General features: G+C 36.6%; 1 protein-coding gene across 3 annotated transcripts in view; it reads left to right on the top strand.

Annotated features, from left to right (window-relative positions):
- coro2ba (coronin, actin binding protein, 2Ba) overlaps positions 1-16,637 on the top strand; it is a 44,061-nt gene extending 27,424 nt beyond the window's left edge. For 2 of the 3 annotated variants that reach the window (XM_016241213.1, XM_016241215.1), the window contains exons 3-12: positions 7,291-7,407; positions 8,373-8,522; positions 8,741-8,905; positions 9,659-9,778; positions 10,381-10,485; positions 12,136-12,232; positions 12,817-12,929; positions 14,456-14,546; positions 14,641-14,780; positions 14,881-16,637. In XM_016241213.1, coding sequence (XP_016096699.1) covers positions 7,291-7,407; positions 8,373-8,522; positions 8,741-8,905; positions 9,659-9,778; positions 10,381-10,485; positions 12,136-12,232; positions 12,817-12,929; positions 14,456-14,546; positions 14,641-14,780; positions 14,881-15,054 — 1,272 coding nt within the window. In that variant the 3' untranslated portion in view covers positions 15,055-16,637. The remainder of the gene's footprint in view (positions 1-7,290; positions 7,408-8,372; positions 8,523-8,740; positions 8,906-9,658; positions 9,779-10,380; positions 10,486-12,135; positions 12,233-12,816; positions 12,930-14,455; positions 14,547-14,640; positions 14,781-14,880) is intronic. The other variant, XM_016241214.1, reaches the window with a different exon arrangement.
- The last annotated feature ends 1,927 nt before the right edge of the window (positions 16,638-18,564 follow it).

The raw sequence follows: 18,564 nt of genomic DNA, 5'->3' as shown, positions 1-18,564 counted from the left end.
TGGAGCTGATCCGTGCTGGTTGCTGAGGAAATACAACAACTTTGCGCTGTGGATCGCCGGATCGGCTTTCACCGTGGACGAAGCGGAGCCCAGCCTTGGGTCGTCACATGTGGTTGCCGCAAGCCTGCCGGACGCTCCTTTGTCGAATCCGCCGCCTCTGCTCACTGTAAGACGCTGTGTGTTTCATTGTAAAAGCGAAACTACTTTGTTTGGCCTTCCAAAAGAGGATGATATCCACTTCGTCATGCCTAGAGCTGATCCGTGCTGGTCGCTGAGGAAATACATCAACTGTGGATCACCAGATCGGCTTTCACCGTGGACGAAGCGGAGTACAGCCCGGGGTCGTCACATGTGGTTGCCGCAAGCCCACCGGCCTCTGCTCACTCAAGCCCGCCGTGTGTGCCTCTGTGTTTCGTTGTGAAAGCAAAACTACTTTGTTTGGTCTTCCAAAAGAGGACACGACTAGAAATCAGTGGTTAAGTTGTATTTACAACATTGTTCCAGAACACTTCAACCCAAATATTCAGATGTGTGCAGCACATTTTATGGAGGACTGTTTCCTGATCCTGGGAGAGTAGACTACAATGCCGGCTGTTCTGACTCACAGACTGTAAGTACGTTTTTTATATTTAAAGAATTTGCCACTGACGATTCAAACGCAAGTTTTGGGCAGTGTAGAGAAGCGTTTGTAGTTTGTAATTTCTCTGATCACAAATGCAGGCGTGGTTTTATGTTTACGCGGCGCGATGCAATGCAACGTGTAAAAAGACAGTATAAGTCATTATAATCCGTAATTATGTCCCCACTGGATGCAACAAATGCCTCGTTTATAATGTTTTTTTTTATGTTTTTGTCTCGTCGCTCCGTCCGGGATACGGCATCACAATATGGCAAGGGGCGTAACATTTCTGTCACACGCTTGAGGTATTCGGCCAATCACAACGCACTGGATAGCTGGCCAATCAGAGAACACCTCGCTTTTCAGACCGATGAGCTTTGTAAAAATCGACGCGTTTCAGAAAGGGGGTGCGTCAAGGAGAAACAATAATGTACAGTATGTGGAAAATAATACTGTAAACCGCTTAAACCGCATAAACACATTTCATTACACCAAATACACAAAATAATGTTCTTTTTAGCAACATCATATGACCCCTTTAATTGGAAGACCAAACACACAAGCATTTCTATTAATTTGACTACAAATATGCATAAAATCTGTATAAAACAAAGCAATACGGAGGAGTGCTAATGGATGCTTTGCACAAATTCACATTTACATTAATTGGTAGAGAGAACATGAACAGTGGTTACTGAACAGTGGAAAAACATAGATGAGTCATCCCTCACCCTGTTCTTATAAATGCACATGTGATGCACACAAACCCACAGACCTCTGTCTCTCACACTCTTTTTCTGTTGAACACTTTAGTTGGCTCTGGTTTAGAGTAATATGCATTTTCTTTGCAAGGTTTAGATTCCCTTTGCACCAATACACAGTCATTTCATGATCACCCACATTGAAAAGTTCTCTTTAAACACGATTCATCCAGAGAGCACAATAAAGTAAAATTAATGAGCAAAATGTGTCATTACTATTGCCCTGTTGACAATTGTATAGTTAATAATTGTGAGAATCACAAAAGTTGCTATCTCCATCACCCTCTGAGTCTGAACCATGAAGTCCCTCACCAGTGGCTTGGCATGCTCTAAATTGAATCTTTCTGTTACCCTTTTTATAGGCCGAGCAAAAGCCTGACTAGTGACCAGAGAGCAGATACTTTTCCTTTGATCTCTGGCTTTAATGCTGTAAAATGGACAAGCACTGGAAGCTGTTAACACCTGGTCACTGACACTGATATAACAGTAGTGTGAACTAATCGATGTGGACATCAATGTGCTCTGGCTGGAACAGCTTTATATGTCAGCTTCATAAGGAAAGATAGAAGACCAGGGTTCTGCAGGTTAAAGTGATAGTTTATCCAAAAATGAATATTCTGTCATGATTTACTCACCCTCACACCCTCATGTTGTTTCAAACCTCTATGATTTTATTTCTTATGCAAAAAAATATATATATTTTGAAGAATGTTGGTAGCCAAACAGTCACCATTGACTTATATTGTATGGCAAAAAATTAAAATAAAATAAAAACAGTGAGACATTTCTCAAAATGTCTTCTTTTTATGTTCCACAGAAAAAATTAATTCATGATAAAAAAAATTCAGTGAGCTATCCCTTTTTGTAACAATGTTACTGACTCCTAAAGATGCAAAATGCAAAGTTAGTGAATTTAAATGTGACTCCAAATTCCACCTCCACAGCAATTGGCCAGACTGCACGAAAAGCACAGACAGAAAAAATGACTCAAACACCGTTTATTATTGACATGACAATAAGATTTTGGCGCACAGCCTCTGATGTCCCATTCTTTTCTTCAGTCATCTCCGCTCTTTATTCGGTCTATTCTTCTGTCCCTCCTCTTGAGCGCATCCGGTCATGCTACACTGCCCATTGGGCCTGTAGACCCTCGGTCATGGTCTCAGCCAACTTGGATAAACTATCAATAGCACTTTTGTGATGAACATTCAGAGTCGCCCAGTTAATTTGTGATGTAGAAGGCCAGCTTTGTGCCCTTAATGTGCTCATTCCACAGTGTTTGTGACTCCAACTGGGCTCCCAGGCCTTGGAAAAGAGCTCAGTTGCTCTGACTTCCGCATATGTGTTTCTTTGGACACCACGTGGGGCTGTTTTTTCCCAGCTTCTTCATCCTCCTTCTCCCTTGTGTCTCTGTCTAGCACTGATAGCTCCCTGTGAAGTTTGCATACTTACTGTAATACTGAGAAATTCTCTGTCACATCACTGAAATCTGCCATAGAGATCATAGAAATCACTGTGAAGCTATTTAAAAACTGACAATAGTTCAGCCTTAGTTGCATTATATACTGTAACCAATATATAAACTTTTTTAGCTTTTTATAGCCAATTTTTGTAGTTAAATATGTGAAGTTTGGCAGTTTAATGCAATTTTGTGTTTGCTGTAATGTGTGTATGTAGCTTATTAAATCTCTCTAATGTGTTTATTCAATCCAAGACATTAGTCTATATTACAGGGACAACTGTCTGATTAAGAATAAGCAATTCTCATAGTAAAATCCAGACACATGGAAGCAATATAGTGGCAGAACATTGGCTTTTCAAATGGAATTCCTCATATGACAAAGGAGCTTCAGTTGTGAAATGGAAACTGCATTCAGAAACCATGATGAGATGGCCCAGGGAAAGAGAAAAAGAACATGAATAGAAGACTGTGGTATTCTCAATGATGTCATTATTAACTGTTTAACCATTTGGAAATGAAACTGTTCCTTTCCTTGACCTGCTCACCGGCTGTTGACAGAAACGTCTGAATGATAATGTGTGAGGTGGTGCTGTAATGTTTTGGATGATATCAGAATTCTTAAAATAATGCAGGCTAAAGCAGTCAGGCGTACAGTTGCACACATACGCACACATATATAAAAGGGAGTTGGGCCATCTGGCAACACTGATAGGAAACTGCCAACCAGTTCAGACTACTTTAACATGCCCAAAAGTGCTTTTTACTAGACCCACACCCATTTTATAATGCCCCAGTTAGCATACAGTAAGCTCAGAAAACTGAAATGCCCTTTGTTTAGAATTTTGTTCCAAAACCATGGAAAATGTTGGACTTAGAAGAATGCAAGATCATTTTGAACATGATTTAGAAGAGCCAGCCATGTTCTGATGATGTGGTAGTGTAAAACTCCACACTCCTGCTGTCTCTGAATATCTACAACAGAATAATAAGTATTTGTTAGGCTCTGCCAATCATCAGTTTGAGCAAATAATTTATTAAGCCATTTTATAATGCCCCAGTTAGCATACAGTAAGCTCAGAAAACTGAAATGCCCTTTGTTTAGAATTTTGTTCCAAAACCATGGAAAATGTTGGACTTAGAAGAATGCAAGATCATTTTGAACATGATTTAGAAGAGCCAGCCATGTTCTGATGATGTGGTAGTGTAAAACTCCACACTCCTGCTGTCTCTGAGTATCAACAACAGAATAATAAGTATTTGTTAGGCTCTGCCAATCATCAGTTTGAGCAAATAATTTATTAAGGTGGTTCACCCAAAAATAATTACTCACCCACATGTCGTTCCAAACCTGTAAGACCTTTGTTCATCTTCAGAACACAAATTAAGATATTTTTGAGGAAATCTGAAAGCTTTCTGACCCTGCATAGACAGCAATGCAACTGACACATTCAAGGACCAGAAAAGTAGTAAGGACATCGTTAAAATAATCCATGTGACATGGTTCAACCGAAATTGTATGAAGCAACGAGAATACTCTTTGTGTACAAAGAAAACTAAAATAACAACTTTATTCAACAATTTCTTCTCTTCCTTGTCAGTCTTCGCCATGCGTTCACGAAAGTACCACGACACATGCGTGTGCATTCCTCCACTTGCAAACAAGGCGTTCTACGTCAGAACGCCGGCTCCTGCGTCTGCAGCACCACACGCATGCATGAATGTGAAAAGACTGGAAGAGAAGAACTTGAATAAAGTTGTTATTTTTGGTTTTTTTGCCCACAAAAAGTATTCTCGTAGCTTCATACCATTAAGTTTGAACCACTGATGTCACATGGACTATTTTAAAGATGTCCTTACTACATTTCTGGGCCTTGAATTAACTAAATTTCTTGGGCCTCAATTGCGTTGCTGTTTATGCAGGGTCAGAAAGCTCTCAGATTTCATCAAAAATATCTTAATTTGTGTTCCGAAGATGAACGAAGATCTCACAGGCTTGGAACGACATAGGGGTGAGTAATTACCATTTTTGTAATATGCTATCATTTTGCATATGCAGAATGTGCATGCAAACTATCTTATGTTTCTCTGTTATAAAAACGTAATAAAGTAAATCTTTTGTTTGTACTGTTACACGAGAGGAAACAATATTTGCAGCATTTAACATTTCGAAAAAATTTTGTTTCTGCCTCTTAAGCTCTAGTACAGGTCCAGTGAGTTATCACTCATTCGCGATTGTGTTTAGCAGTTATTTAGAAAGTAAAATGATAACCTCTAGCCCCAAAATGTGCATTCAGAAATGTGTTTAGTGTGAGGACTCATAAACATAATAGCATCATAATCGAACCTGAACTTCTATAACCTGTATACAATAGACACTGATATAGCATACTCTATGGACCGTCCCATAATAATGTTATATTGACTTAATATATAGATGTAGATATTCATGTGGCATTAATTGAAGTGTGGCTCAGCAGTGGCTAAGCCATAGAAAGTCTCTATTAAGGAAGTTAAATTTGTCCTCTAAGAAAACACTGTATTTTTTACAAGAATGTGCTATCAGAGTTATGGCAGTCTAGACTGTAGGCACATCCACTGACATCATAATTAGTGTAATCACATGGCTGTTCCTCACGCATTATTGTGCTGCTCACAATAGAGGGTGTGGCTAAATATATTATCTCCTTTTGTCTGTGACTGTAAGATCTCAGACAGCGACTACTCAGCCTGATCTGCAGCCAGCACATCTGTGTCAACAACCATCCGCTGCCAACACACTCCTACACACAAATCCGTAACTATTTTGCACAAAGAATAACAATAAACAAGAATACAAAATGAAGTGATTAGAGAGAGGAAACTGAGAAACAAAGAGAAGCAAAAGCACCTCCTTTCAACACTTTGTCCTGTGCATATATGAAAACGTCCCTCAGAGAAAATCATAATCACGGTTGTACATTAGTTGTCATGATGTTTTACCAAAATATTGGCAAATGCATTTAAAAGATCATTAAAACTGTCATATTATACCTTTAGTTTATTAGTTATTGTTTAGCAACTTATAATGTTAATAGTTTTAGTAAAGTCATACTTTAAAGTCTCTTTATTTATTTATTTTTTAATTTATATTTTACATTTACTTATTCATTTATTAATATTATTATTGCTTTATTTAATTTGTTTTATTATTATTTATTTAATTTTTGCGTTGCTTTTAACAATGCCCTGTTTGTACAAGTTGTTTTGGTTCTAATAATAAATTTGCTTTTTGATTTGAATTGTTTATACCAATAAGCACAGGATCAGTCTAACAGTTATATATGGTCTTGAAAACACCTTGACAAACCCAGCAATCCTTACATATATGCAAATATTTGAACCAGTGTAACTGAGTGCTTTGGCCACAGAAGTAAAAACTTTGACATTTTATAATTGGTCATATTTTCTTTTTTGAGTTTTGATCTCCTGTGGGAAATCAAGGACAAGTTCTATTAAATGAACACCCCTCGAGCAATTGCAGTGCTAATTTAATGCAATAATCTAACAGAGCAAATCACAGACATGATTTCCATCATGCTAATCTAGGAGAATAGCACAGAGAGCACAGACATGGGAACAGAGAAAACTCATTGCTCTAATGTATGCCTCCAACAAGCAACATATTGTTCAATATCAAGCTGCTTTTGGTTTTTCATCTCTCTTGACTAAGATTTAACTTCTCTGATATTAGAGCGCCAACAGTACTATCTCTCTGCATTGTGCTGAAGGCCTGACCTATAGATGAAGAGTCTTTCATAAGCAGCCCACTCAGGGTGCACTCATGCATGACCTGAACTACAAATCCCACAGGACCTCAGAAGGACTAAAGTGACAGCAAACATTCATGACATCATGACTAATGTTCTGTCTACTACTCGCTGTATGACTGTAGTTATGTAGCGCCACACAGTGGATGTTTGTGTGTATTACAATGGAGCTGTGTGATATTGGTAAATTGTATGAACATATATAAGACAGCTCATAAAAATGTGAATGTTTTCAACTATCCTAAGCAGCCCACTCAGGGTGCACTCATGCATGACCTGAACTACAAATCCCACAGGACCTCAGAAGGACTAAAGTGACAGCAAACATTCATGACATCATGACTAATGTTCTGTCTTCTACTCGCTGTATGACTGTAGTTATGTAGCGCCACACAGTGGATGTTTGTGTGTATTACAATGGAGCTGTATTTGTGCAGGTGTGATATTGGTAAATTGTATGAACATATATAAGACAGCTCATAAAAATGTGAATGTTTTCAACTATCCATATATATATATATATATATATATATATATATATATTAATCTTCTTATGATTGTCCATACATTCTTTTGTTTGTATTCTTAGTTATATTTGGGGGGGGGAACGTCAGATCAGTAACCTGTACTTCCCTCCTGCAGTTTGGCCGTATCGACCCTCACTATCCAAAGGTCTGCGGTCACCAAGGCAAAGTGCTGGACATCAAATGGAATCCTTTCCATGACAACATAATCGCTTCTTGTTCAGAGGACTCTTCTGTGAGTAAACTTAAAGTGCAAAATCACCACAATATAGTCAAATTAGTCAGCGTCATTGAAATAAACAGTGGAAATCTTTCTGTGCAATGATAACCTGTTTCAACTGTTTTTGTTTTCAAACATGGAAAACCGGCATTTACTTTTACATTTACATGTCACAAATATCACTTAAATAGAACCTTTATTTATTTATTAAACCTAAACCAGTACACCACAGGGATTTACATGTATAAGAAACAGCATAAACATTTAAATGTAATTTTCATGTGTGTACTTTTGTTTTACATAAATCATATTAAATAACTCTGCAAATAAGAAAAAATGAAGAAAAAATGAAATGAATAAAGAAAAATTGACAATAATTTAAACACACACACACTCAAAATGATGCCCAAAATGTCTTGGTCAAAATCACAATAGGGATAGAGCAGGTGAATATGATTAGATGATGATGATTAGATGGCTCTCAGGAATACTTGATCGCTGTAATGCTTCAGTATGTTATAAGTAACCCTGGACCACAAAACCAGTCATAAGGGTCAATTTTGCGAAAAATCTAAATATTGAGAAAATCGCCTTTAAAGTTGTCCAAATGAAGTTCTTAGCATTGCATATTACTAATCATAAATTAAGTTTTAATATATTTACAGTAGGAAATGTACAAAATATATTCATGGAACAATATCTTTACCTAATATCCTACTGATTTTTGGCATAAAAGAAAAATCGATAATTTTGACCCATACAATGTATTGTTGGCTATTGCTACAAATATCCTGTGCTACTTATGACTGGTTTTGTGATCCATGGTCACATATGTTGTATTTGTCATTTGAGAGAAATTGAACCATTTATGAAGTTATAGAGTAATAACTAACCTGACGTCAGAGTTTAAAACTGACTTCATATTTTAATGATGCTATTGATTCAAAAGTGATATTTGTGTGTGTATGTGAACGTTTCAGGTGCGAATATGGGAGGTTCCTGATAGTGGACTGAGAAGGAATTTGACAGAGTCTGTATTAGAACTGTATGGCCACAGCAGGCGTGTGGGGCTCATAGAGTGGCACCCAACCACTAGTGGGATTCTCTTCAGTGCTGGCTATGACTACAAGGTAATGAAATCTTTTGTAACAGAATCTGGCATTTTTAAGTTTAGTATTATGAGCTATTCAATTAAAACATCTAACCAAATAACAGTGTGGACAGTCAGTATTTTAAATATTGTATTCTGATTGTCTATAATATGATCACGAGAGTGCCACTCGCAAAAAATAAAACTGTCAAAAGACTGCACTCAAGGTTTGACTATTGTGTTTTTCTCTTTCTGTAGATCCTCATTTGGAATCTTGAGATTGGAGAGCCAGTGAAAATGATTGACTGTCACACAGATGTGATCCTCTGTATGTCATTTAACACAGAGGGCAGTCTGCTGGCCACCAGCTGCAAGGACAAGAAGCTCCGCGTCATCGAGCCCCGCTCTGGCAAAGTGCTACAGGTGTGGATTGTGTGCATTTAGTCTTACAGTACATGCACTCGAGCAATCATTGATGCAGAAACACTCATAACAGATTTCAATCATGTTCCTTCTTAAAACTTGAATTGACACTTGGTTTAAAACATGTATTTTTACACTTCTATTCAAAAGTTTGGCGTCAGTCAGATTTTTTTTTTTTTTTTTTTGAGAAATTAATCAGAACGTAATGCTTTTACTCAACAGGGATACAAATAATTGATCAAAAGTGATAGTAAAGATTTATAGTGTTACAAAATTTTCAATTTTAAATAAATGTTTTGAACTTGAAAATGAACTTTTTATTCATCAATGAAAAAAATATTCAGCGCAACATCTATAATAATATGAAATGTTTCTTGAGAACCAAATGAGCATATTAGAATGATTTCTGGAATAATGACTGCTGAAAAATCTGCATTACCATCACCAGAATAAATTAAATTTTAAAATATATTAAAGCAGAAAACAGTTTTTTAGTTTTACTTTTACTGTTATTTTGTATTTTTAAAGTAAATAAATGCAGCCTCGGTGAGCATAAAAGACTTCTTTTTTTTTTTTAATGATCGACTCCAAAATATTTGAAAGGTATTGCTTTTTTATTTAATTAACAAATAAACCATACACAGAGAATAAAACACTCTTTCAATTATATAATAATCATAATTTTTCATGCATGATTTTGTAAATGCACTATTGAGTAAAATTTCACCTTTATTTTTGTTTTATATTGTCAAGCAGGAGGCGAACTTTAAAAACCACAAAGTGAACCGTGTTGTGTTCTTAGGCAACATGAAACGACTCCTAACGACAGGTGTGTCTCGCTGGAACACACGCCAGATTGCTCTCTGGGACCAGGTGAGAAGAACCTGTGTATGTGTGTGGGTCAGCTTTTGACCTGATCAAATATCCCCACAAGGGTAGTTAAACCTGAAATCACTTACATTCTGTAAGGAAAACAAATGAATAAACACAAAATATTGTCTTAATTAAAATGTAAATGCTAAAATGTGTCTGCGAGGGTCAGGGCTAGGGGGTTGTGTAGTTTTAGGGGTTACAATATGTCATTAGCTCAGTATAAAGACAAATAAAGTCAATGGAAAGACTTCACCATGATAAACAAATGTATGTGTGTTTTTGTGTGATTAATTCCCAAAACTCATCCAGAAATACACATTGTCCCTGATGTCTGCATTACCCTAAAGATCACCGTGCTGAAAGTCATTATGTTTTCTTCTCAGCATCTTCCCTGTAATTATTGTGTGATAATCACATTCATTGTTCTAGGTAAGTGTAGCTAAACAGCTACACAGCTACACTCAACTGCAGTAATGAGAGAATGTGGGTAAAGAAGCTGGTTGCGTTGCTCTTAGTACATTGTCAGGGTTCTGAGAAAATTGCTCTCTGCAAATCTAGGTTCAAAGTTATTTGCTCTCATACCACACTGTCTCTCTTGACAGGAGGATCTGTCCATGCCAATCATTGAGGAGGAGATTGACGGCCTCTCAGGACTGCTTTTCCCTTTCTATGATGCAGACACACATATGCTCTACTTAGCAGGCAAGGTACATATTCTCAATACTGTTAAGGATTCTTACATGCTTGTAATGCTTGCACTGTAAATGTGCAAGACGTTCAAAAGTTTAGGGTCAGTACGTTTTTTTTAACAACTTAAGAAATGTTTCTTGAGCATCAGTTCAACATATGTGACCCTGGACCACAAACCTTAAAGGCACAATATGTAATTTTCGCCGCTCGAGGGCGCGTATTCAAAATAAACAAAGAGGCAAAGGCGTAGTTTGATGACACCGTGACTGAGTGTGGAATCATGGGAGTTGTCGTCTTCATCCCCACAGCCTGCAATCCGACGGGTCTCAGGCAGAAATCATGTTCATGGATGAGCTAATGATTTATTAACGTAGTAGAATGAAGCAGAGTGAGGCTGAAAGCCGTCGAAGCGAACGAGCGCGACACACGGCTCGAAAGCAGCGGAGCTTTTATTATTTATCACAGTCGACCGCTTCCGCTCCTTCCGGTCGTGTGTATGTGGGGGAAAAAGCAGCGCTGTTTTATCATACTAGATACGTTTGAAAGTTCTGTTATAATGCTGCTCTGTGCGGTCGTCACCGGTCTATTAAAACCCAGAACATATTAAAGCGTCTTTGGTGTTTCCATGTTTTCTACAAAACAAAACCGGAAATCGAGGGGTTATGACGTCAATGGCAGGCGACACTATGGACACGCTCCGTGTCACTAGTTAAAATTATTTATTTCTCTGGATTTAAACATTCTTTGAAACATTTGGGATAATGTAAGTACACAAGTCAGCAAAATATATAACCCTGTTCTAGTGGTTTTTGGATATTTTAATTAATAAATCTTACATATTGTGCCTTTAAGTAGCAAGGGTACATTTGAAGCAATATCCAAATATCCATTGTATGGGTCAAAATTATTGATTTTTCTTTTGTGCCAAAACTCATTAGGATATTAAGTAAAGATTGTGTTGCAAGAAGATATTTTGTAAATTTCTTACCGTAAATATATCAAAACCTAATTTTTGATTAGTAATATGCATTGCTAAGGACTTCATTTGGACAACTTTAAAGGTGATTTTCTCAATATTTTGCACCCTCAGATTCCAGATTTCTCTCTGTCAAATATTGTTCTATCCTAACAAACCATACATAAATGGAAAGCTTATTTATTTAGCTTTCAGATGATGTATAAATCTCAATTTTAAAATATCGACACTTATGACTGGCTTTGTGGTCCAGGGTCACTTATTAGAATGATGTCTGAAGCATCAAGTGACACTGAAGACTGGAGTAATGGCTGCTGAAAATCGCAGGAAAAAAAACTTTTGAAAATATATACAAATAGAGTTTTATCGTGATGGTTTAAATTGTAATAATATTTCACAGTATTACTTTTGATCGTATTTTAAGCCTTGGTGACTGGTGAGCATAAGAGACATCTTTCAAAAGCATTAAAACATTCAAAAAATTCCCAATCCCAAACTGCTGAATGGTATATTTAGGCACATATTAGATATATCAATATTTTGTTTCAGTTATATACTGAAAAGACATATTGATGCACCAGTAGGGCATTGTACATTGATATAGCAGTTGCTTGAACTGCCATCACAAATGATCACCTTAGAAAAAACTGTAATTGTCTTTGAACTGACTAAAAAGACGGTGTAATTGCAGGGTGATGGGAACATCCGGTACTATGAGATCACCCTGGAGAAACCCTATCTGCAGTATCTCATGGAGTTCAGGTCCCCTGCACCACAGAAAGGGCTCGGTAAAGCTGAATCCACAGCCTTCGATGATCACACTACACCAGCAACGTCTGTAAAAGGGTGTAGGAAACTTTCCAAATTAACCCTAGAATGCAAAAAAAACAAAACAGAAACCAAAACAATCTACGCAAATTGATAAAGGGGATCAAAATGGCCCATATTGGATTCAGTGGTTCTCTTCATAGAAAGCATCCTTGTTTTCTTAATTTTCAGTGCAAGGAAATCAAGAAATTAATTTTTTGATAATGCTCATTTGTTCACTTTGGCAGCATTCAAAATGTTATTTCTGAATCTTTGATCAAAATATGTAAATGATAATAGTCTCATGAGGAATATAAGGAATATCACAGAATCCCATTATTTTAATTAACAAAATTTGACTGTCTTTATGCAGTCTAGGGTTAAACTTGGAATTTTGTATGTATAACCTTAGCACTTTTATTTTCTCAGTAGGTTCTCTCTCTTAATAAACCAACTATGTGTTGTGTTATGGTCTCTTCAATATCAAGATAAAAACATGAATAAGCATGCCAATTACCAGTGCCAACTTCTCATACGTTCCTCTCTCATGTGTGTATTCTGATAGGAGTGATGCCAAAGCATGGGCTGGATGTAGGAGCGTGTGAAGTCTTCAGGTTTTATAAATTGGTGACTCTAAAGGGCCTGATTGAGCCAATCTCTATGATTGTACCTAGAAGGGTGAGCATAAGCACCATAAAGCTATTAGTTCACAGTCTGCGGTTCCCAGTTAAATGGATCATTGAGAGTTACACTGAAGGATGAGAGAAATGTGTGGTAGACGTATCTCTTGTGTGAGGTCTATAGTTGAGTATCCTGCCAAAATGTCTCTTTTTAAGCAAGTAGTCTGACAGGATGGAGGAATCCATCACCTCTCTGTTGCTGGTATGATGAGAGTAGTGAGCCATGTAATAACCCCCATGTGAGGCACAGCATGTCCGTTTTGTGCTCTGTACAGAATGGACAGTGGCAGGGTTGGCCCTTTATCGGAGGGCTTTAAAAACAGTGGGAGGGACAGCCTCCAATCAACACCACAATTTTAAAACACACCCCAATAAATCCAGTGGCAGTTCTGTTTCAGTGCAAACGGTCCTGATACCCATCAATCCATATCTATCATTCATGATAGAGGGCGAATCAGCCAACCTTTTAACCCAGGGGTTTTAAAATAAGGATGCAACAAGAGGGTGTTATAAAAATTTGGGAAGACAAAAATACATTTACAGTTGTTTATCAGAATGAATATAGTTATGCATATTATATGCACATTTATTTTTGCAACATACAGATGTTCAATAATTGTTTTTATTTGTGTTATATCTGATATCTTTTTTTTTTTTACCACTGTTGCCTTTAACTTGCCATTTTTATGGAACTATTTTTTGTAAAGCTGCTTTGAAATTATATCTATTATGCAAAGTGTTATACAAATAAATGTAAACAAAAAATTCTAGTATTTGGTGGAAAAAAATACACAGTGAAGGTTGTAATATTGTAATATTTAAATATGAATTAAATATACTGTATATATATTTTAATTTTAGTAAAATGACAAAGCAACTATATAATTAATATTACTGTAATTTAATTTGGGAAACAACAGATACTACCTGAATACCTGGAATTATTTTCACTCAGATACTGAGTTACCTTTTCATCCAAAGTTTCTCACAGTACACTAATTACACATCCTGAAGCATCCCTAAGTGCTTTGCACAATGAACACAATTATATCTATTATGCAAAGTGTTATACAAATAAATGTAAACAAAAAATTCTAGTATTTGGTGGAAAAAAATACACAGTGAAGGTTGTAATATTGTAATATTTAAATATGAATTAAATATACTGTATATATATTTTAATTTTAGTAAAATGACAAAGCAACTATATAATTAATATTACTGTAATTTAATTTGGGAAACAACAGATACTACCTGAATACCTGGAATTATTTTCACTCAGATACTGAGTTACCTTTTCATCCAAAGTTTCTCACAGTACACCAATTACACATCCTGAAGCATCCCTAAGTGCTTTGCACAATGAACATAGTGATAATAGTGCTCTTTCTGTGAGCCTCTGGATTCCATGTGTTAGTTTAGACTGAACATTTACCTGCCCAGAGCCTAACACATCAACTAAATCTAATGAAAAACTTAAATCTGTACGAATAACAGTAAATTGAAAACCCTCTTTCTTTGCAGTCAGAGACATATCAGGAGGACATTTATCCCATGACTCCTGGGACAGAACCTGCTCTGTCTGCCGATGAGTGGCTCAGTGGAATCAACCGAGGTAAAGACCTGCAGTTATTTTCAGAATAAAAATATTTGAAAAGAAAGACAAAGGCTAAAATGAATCGAATTCATGTCTGTATGTACACGTCTAGGTCCGGTGCTCATGTCCTTAAAAGAGGGCTACAACAGACCAAACAAGCTGGTGTTCAAGGCTCCTGTGAAGGAGAAGAAGGGTGGAGTGGTCAATGGGATTGACCTGCTAGAAAACGTGCCTCCCCGTACAGAGAATGAGGTGTTACCGTAATTCTGTTTAGACTTATTATGGTTGTTGAAAGGACAATTTATTAGGTGTTTATATATGTGTGTGTAACCCTGTGTGTTTTGCTCTGCAGCTCTTGCGGATGTTCTTCAGGCAGCAGGAAGAGTTGCGGCGACTGAAGGACGAACTTACGCAGAAGGACATTAAGATTCGACAGCTTGAGCTGGAGCTCAATAACATAAGGAACAGCCCAAATATCAACAACAATAACAACAGTAGCAACAGCAGCAATGGTAGCAGCATTTGACATTGGATCTGTGCTGTGTCTATTGATTTCCTAAAGTGACACACTATAAGCCCTGAGCGCTGCTGAAACACACAGGCTTCCTTTTGCCTAAAACTCCAATATTTCTCCTTTAAGACCACAGAAGAGCAAGCGCTTGTCTTCGTAAAGCAGTGTTTTGCTCTGACCCCCAGTGTTGACCCCACAGCTGCTGTGTACTAAGTCGACTTTATTGGAGTGATGATTCACTAACCCTGTGAAAACGGTCCCATCACGTGACCTTCAGTCATACTGTCGGTCTACCTGCAGTGGATTGATTCTTTCTAGGGATTGTTTGTGGTACAAGCTATTCATTGCATTATCATCTCATAATTGTAGACTAAATTTAATTAATAGAATTATTTATTTCTTTTTTTTCTTTGTGCTACTTAGCCTCGTTCTAAACAGCGTAATAAACTCCATATAGAGAAGAAACGTGTTTTAATAATGTCAAACAGACGTGCTTCACCCATCAAGCTGTTATCTCATGTAAACACTAGGTCTATTACATCATTTTGATATGACTCACAGTGCCGTTTTAATGTAGAAACTCAAACGCCACAGTGCAGTAATCTTACACGACATGATATTTATCCAGCTGACATGCTCCTCAATCTAGAAGTGTTGGGTTTGTATTAATATAAGTTGGGGGATTTGTAGCGTCACATAATTTCGATCCTTCTCACACTGTGCAATGTGAAATATGTTCAAATCAGTTTATAGAGGCAATTCAAATGGGTTTACATTTAGAAAAAGTACACTTTGCACTAGATGAAAACATTCAAAAAGGCCACAAATTGTAAAATCCAATTATGAAATGAACTAGTAATAGATGTAGTTTTAGAGACCTACACTGTAGTTCCATAGGAAAGTAAAGAGGACGTGAGAAAAAGAAAGTTCAACAAATTAAAGAATGAAAGACAGAAATTGTTACATTTTTGATTCAGTAAGTTGAATGAATGGTATAGCTACTTCATTTTAAAGACTGACTGATTTATAAAGCATCATGAAGCATTGTTACTTTTTTTTAAATAACATTTAAATCAAACCTATTTATTGATTTCCGTTTTCAGTTCATACCTTCAAGTGAAATGTTTCAATTTTTCAGGCTTGTAGCTTGTAACCATGAATTTACTGTATCCTTTCCGTCCTGTACCATTCAAATTATTGACCCTTTTAAACAAATTGCTTCTTAGATGGGATGTAAGCTCTTATAAAGTGCATTGTATTTAGCTTTGAACTTTCAATGTAAACCCTTTCAAATGTTTTATTGCAAAGTGGACAAATTCCTTGTGGGCAAATATCTTTACGAAACACTCCAGGTGTACAAACTGGACGTTTTTCAAGTTGAATGGCACATTTACTCGACCACCTATGAGCTGATGTGTTCAAATGTTATCCATTTTAAAGTATATATTCAGGTCCCTAAATGAACTAGTGGTTATAAATAACCTCGCTCGACCAGCACGAAAACGAGTGTTTGACATTTTCCTGCTGTCGCTATTTAATGAAAACAATATGAGCCTCAAGTTTGTAAATATTTTGCTTCATAAAACAATAACACAAACTCCAGCAGCTCTTGCTTCGTTATTGCAAAGTAATAGCGCGTTTTGAGGAGAAAGTGCATTTGAGGTATTTTGACATTAGGGGGCGGTAAAGCCACAGTCTTGCTCATCTCAGCACATAGGCCTTCACTTGCCATGAAACCGACTACACAGCATCCTCTAAACATGTTAAAGAGCAGTCCAGACACAAGCAGTAGTGCTTAGAGAACAACGGGTAATAATAACACTGGGCCTAGCTAAATGGGCCAAACAGTGAGGAACAGGTTATGTAGCAAGCAGCTACATTCCAAATCTCGTGCCTTATAATTGTGCATCATTTTAGATGTTGAGGTGAAGTGGTTAATAATTTGTTCACCGCGTGAGGTGCCAGAATATTTATGTTGTACTCAGCCCCGTTCATTTGGCGTCAGACAAGGCGTTCACTGCCTACACAAGCACAATTCATGTAGAAATTAGTGCTGTCAAACGATTAATCGCATCCAAAATAAAAGTTTTTGTTTGCATATGCGTGTTCTGTGTATATTTATTAAATACACACACATACAGTATATGTTTTGAAAATATTTACATATATAATTTATATTATAAATACAATATATAAAAATAAATTTCTCTGAAATATATACATGTGTGTATTTATATATACATAATATACACAGTACACACACAACGTAAACAAAAACGTATTTTGGATGCGATTAATCGTTTGACAGCACTAGCAGAAATATTTCTTGCTGACATTATGAGGCAAGACATAGGCTAACCTTTGTCTCTGATTCAAATGAAGAACATTAATTGGTAATTACTACTCTGTATTTCACTGTTCATTATGATTAACTAACTAAAGCATGTTGCACAAAAGGTAATTGCATGCAAGGTAAAAAACCTCTTCCTGAGGAAGAACACTGTAATATGCTGAGCTGAATTTACTTGAATGGTACATCAAATCTAACGCTCTAGAGTAGACTGAGACTAGCTTAATTTACCTTCGATCTCATACACACACAAAAGACAATGGCAATCTGTTCCCACAGATCATAAGAGACACCTCAGTTACTCTGTATGCAATGCTTTCATGCTCATGTTAACAAAGCACATGCTATCATTTGAACAAAAATGCTGACTTCTATTCATGTGAAATCTTAAGTCTTCTTTTAATAAAAAGTTCAATCAGTATGATCTGAAAACTGGATACAGCTCAGTTAAAATTGCGTATGCTTTCTATTTAAATTGGTATGATGCTTCTGAATATTTACACAATATTCAGTCACGTATCATCAAAAATAGACAAGCTATTTTCCCTGAGCTTCACAATGCAATTTCATGTCATATATTCAATTAACCCGCAATATCAGTGGCGAGATGATATACACTTGTCATTTCTGCACAAGACTTCAAATACATAATCTATTGATCAAGTATGTAATCACATCTAATTACAATAAGTGGATTTTCTGTGGCTGTCAGAACAGATAACTTCAAATTAGAGAGCCTCTTTCGTTTTTATTCATTTTATTACAGTTAATGGTTACAACTGAGATTATTTGTGAAAATGTCTGCCATTATCAAAGGGGAATCAGAAAAAAATATATTTGGTCATTATTTACAAAGAACACGAAACCTCTGAACTATCCACACAAAAGGGAGAAGGGGTTTAGGGCTCATTTGACAAGGGCAGACATTCGGCTCGGAACATTAAAAAATAAAATAAAAATCACATTGAGAGGTTGAACTGACATCATGACGTATTCTTCAAGCCTAAACAGCACGTCACATGGTGGTGGTGGTAGTGGTGTGATGATGATGAAGAAGAAAACACCAAAGAAACAAAATACACAAAAGATGCAAAAAAAAAAGTGGGTTAGAAAATGTTCTTCCTTGAAAGCCAGTAGTCAACTTTAAAATAGAGTCAGCCATGCACTTCTAAAAG

Source organism: Sinocyclocheilus grahami, unplaced genomic scaffold (assembly GCF_001515645.1).
Source record: "Sinocyclocheilus grahami isolate Dianchi unplaced genomic scaffold, SAMN03320097.WGS_v1.1 scaffold615.1, whole genome shotgun sequence".
Taxonomy (NCBI): domain Eukaryota; kingdom Metazoa; phylum Chordata; class Actinopteri; order Cypriniformes; family Cyprinidae; genus Sinocyclocheilus; species Sinocyclocheilus grahami.
This window is presented reverse-complemented; position numbering and strand designations above follow the sequence as displayed.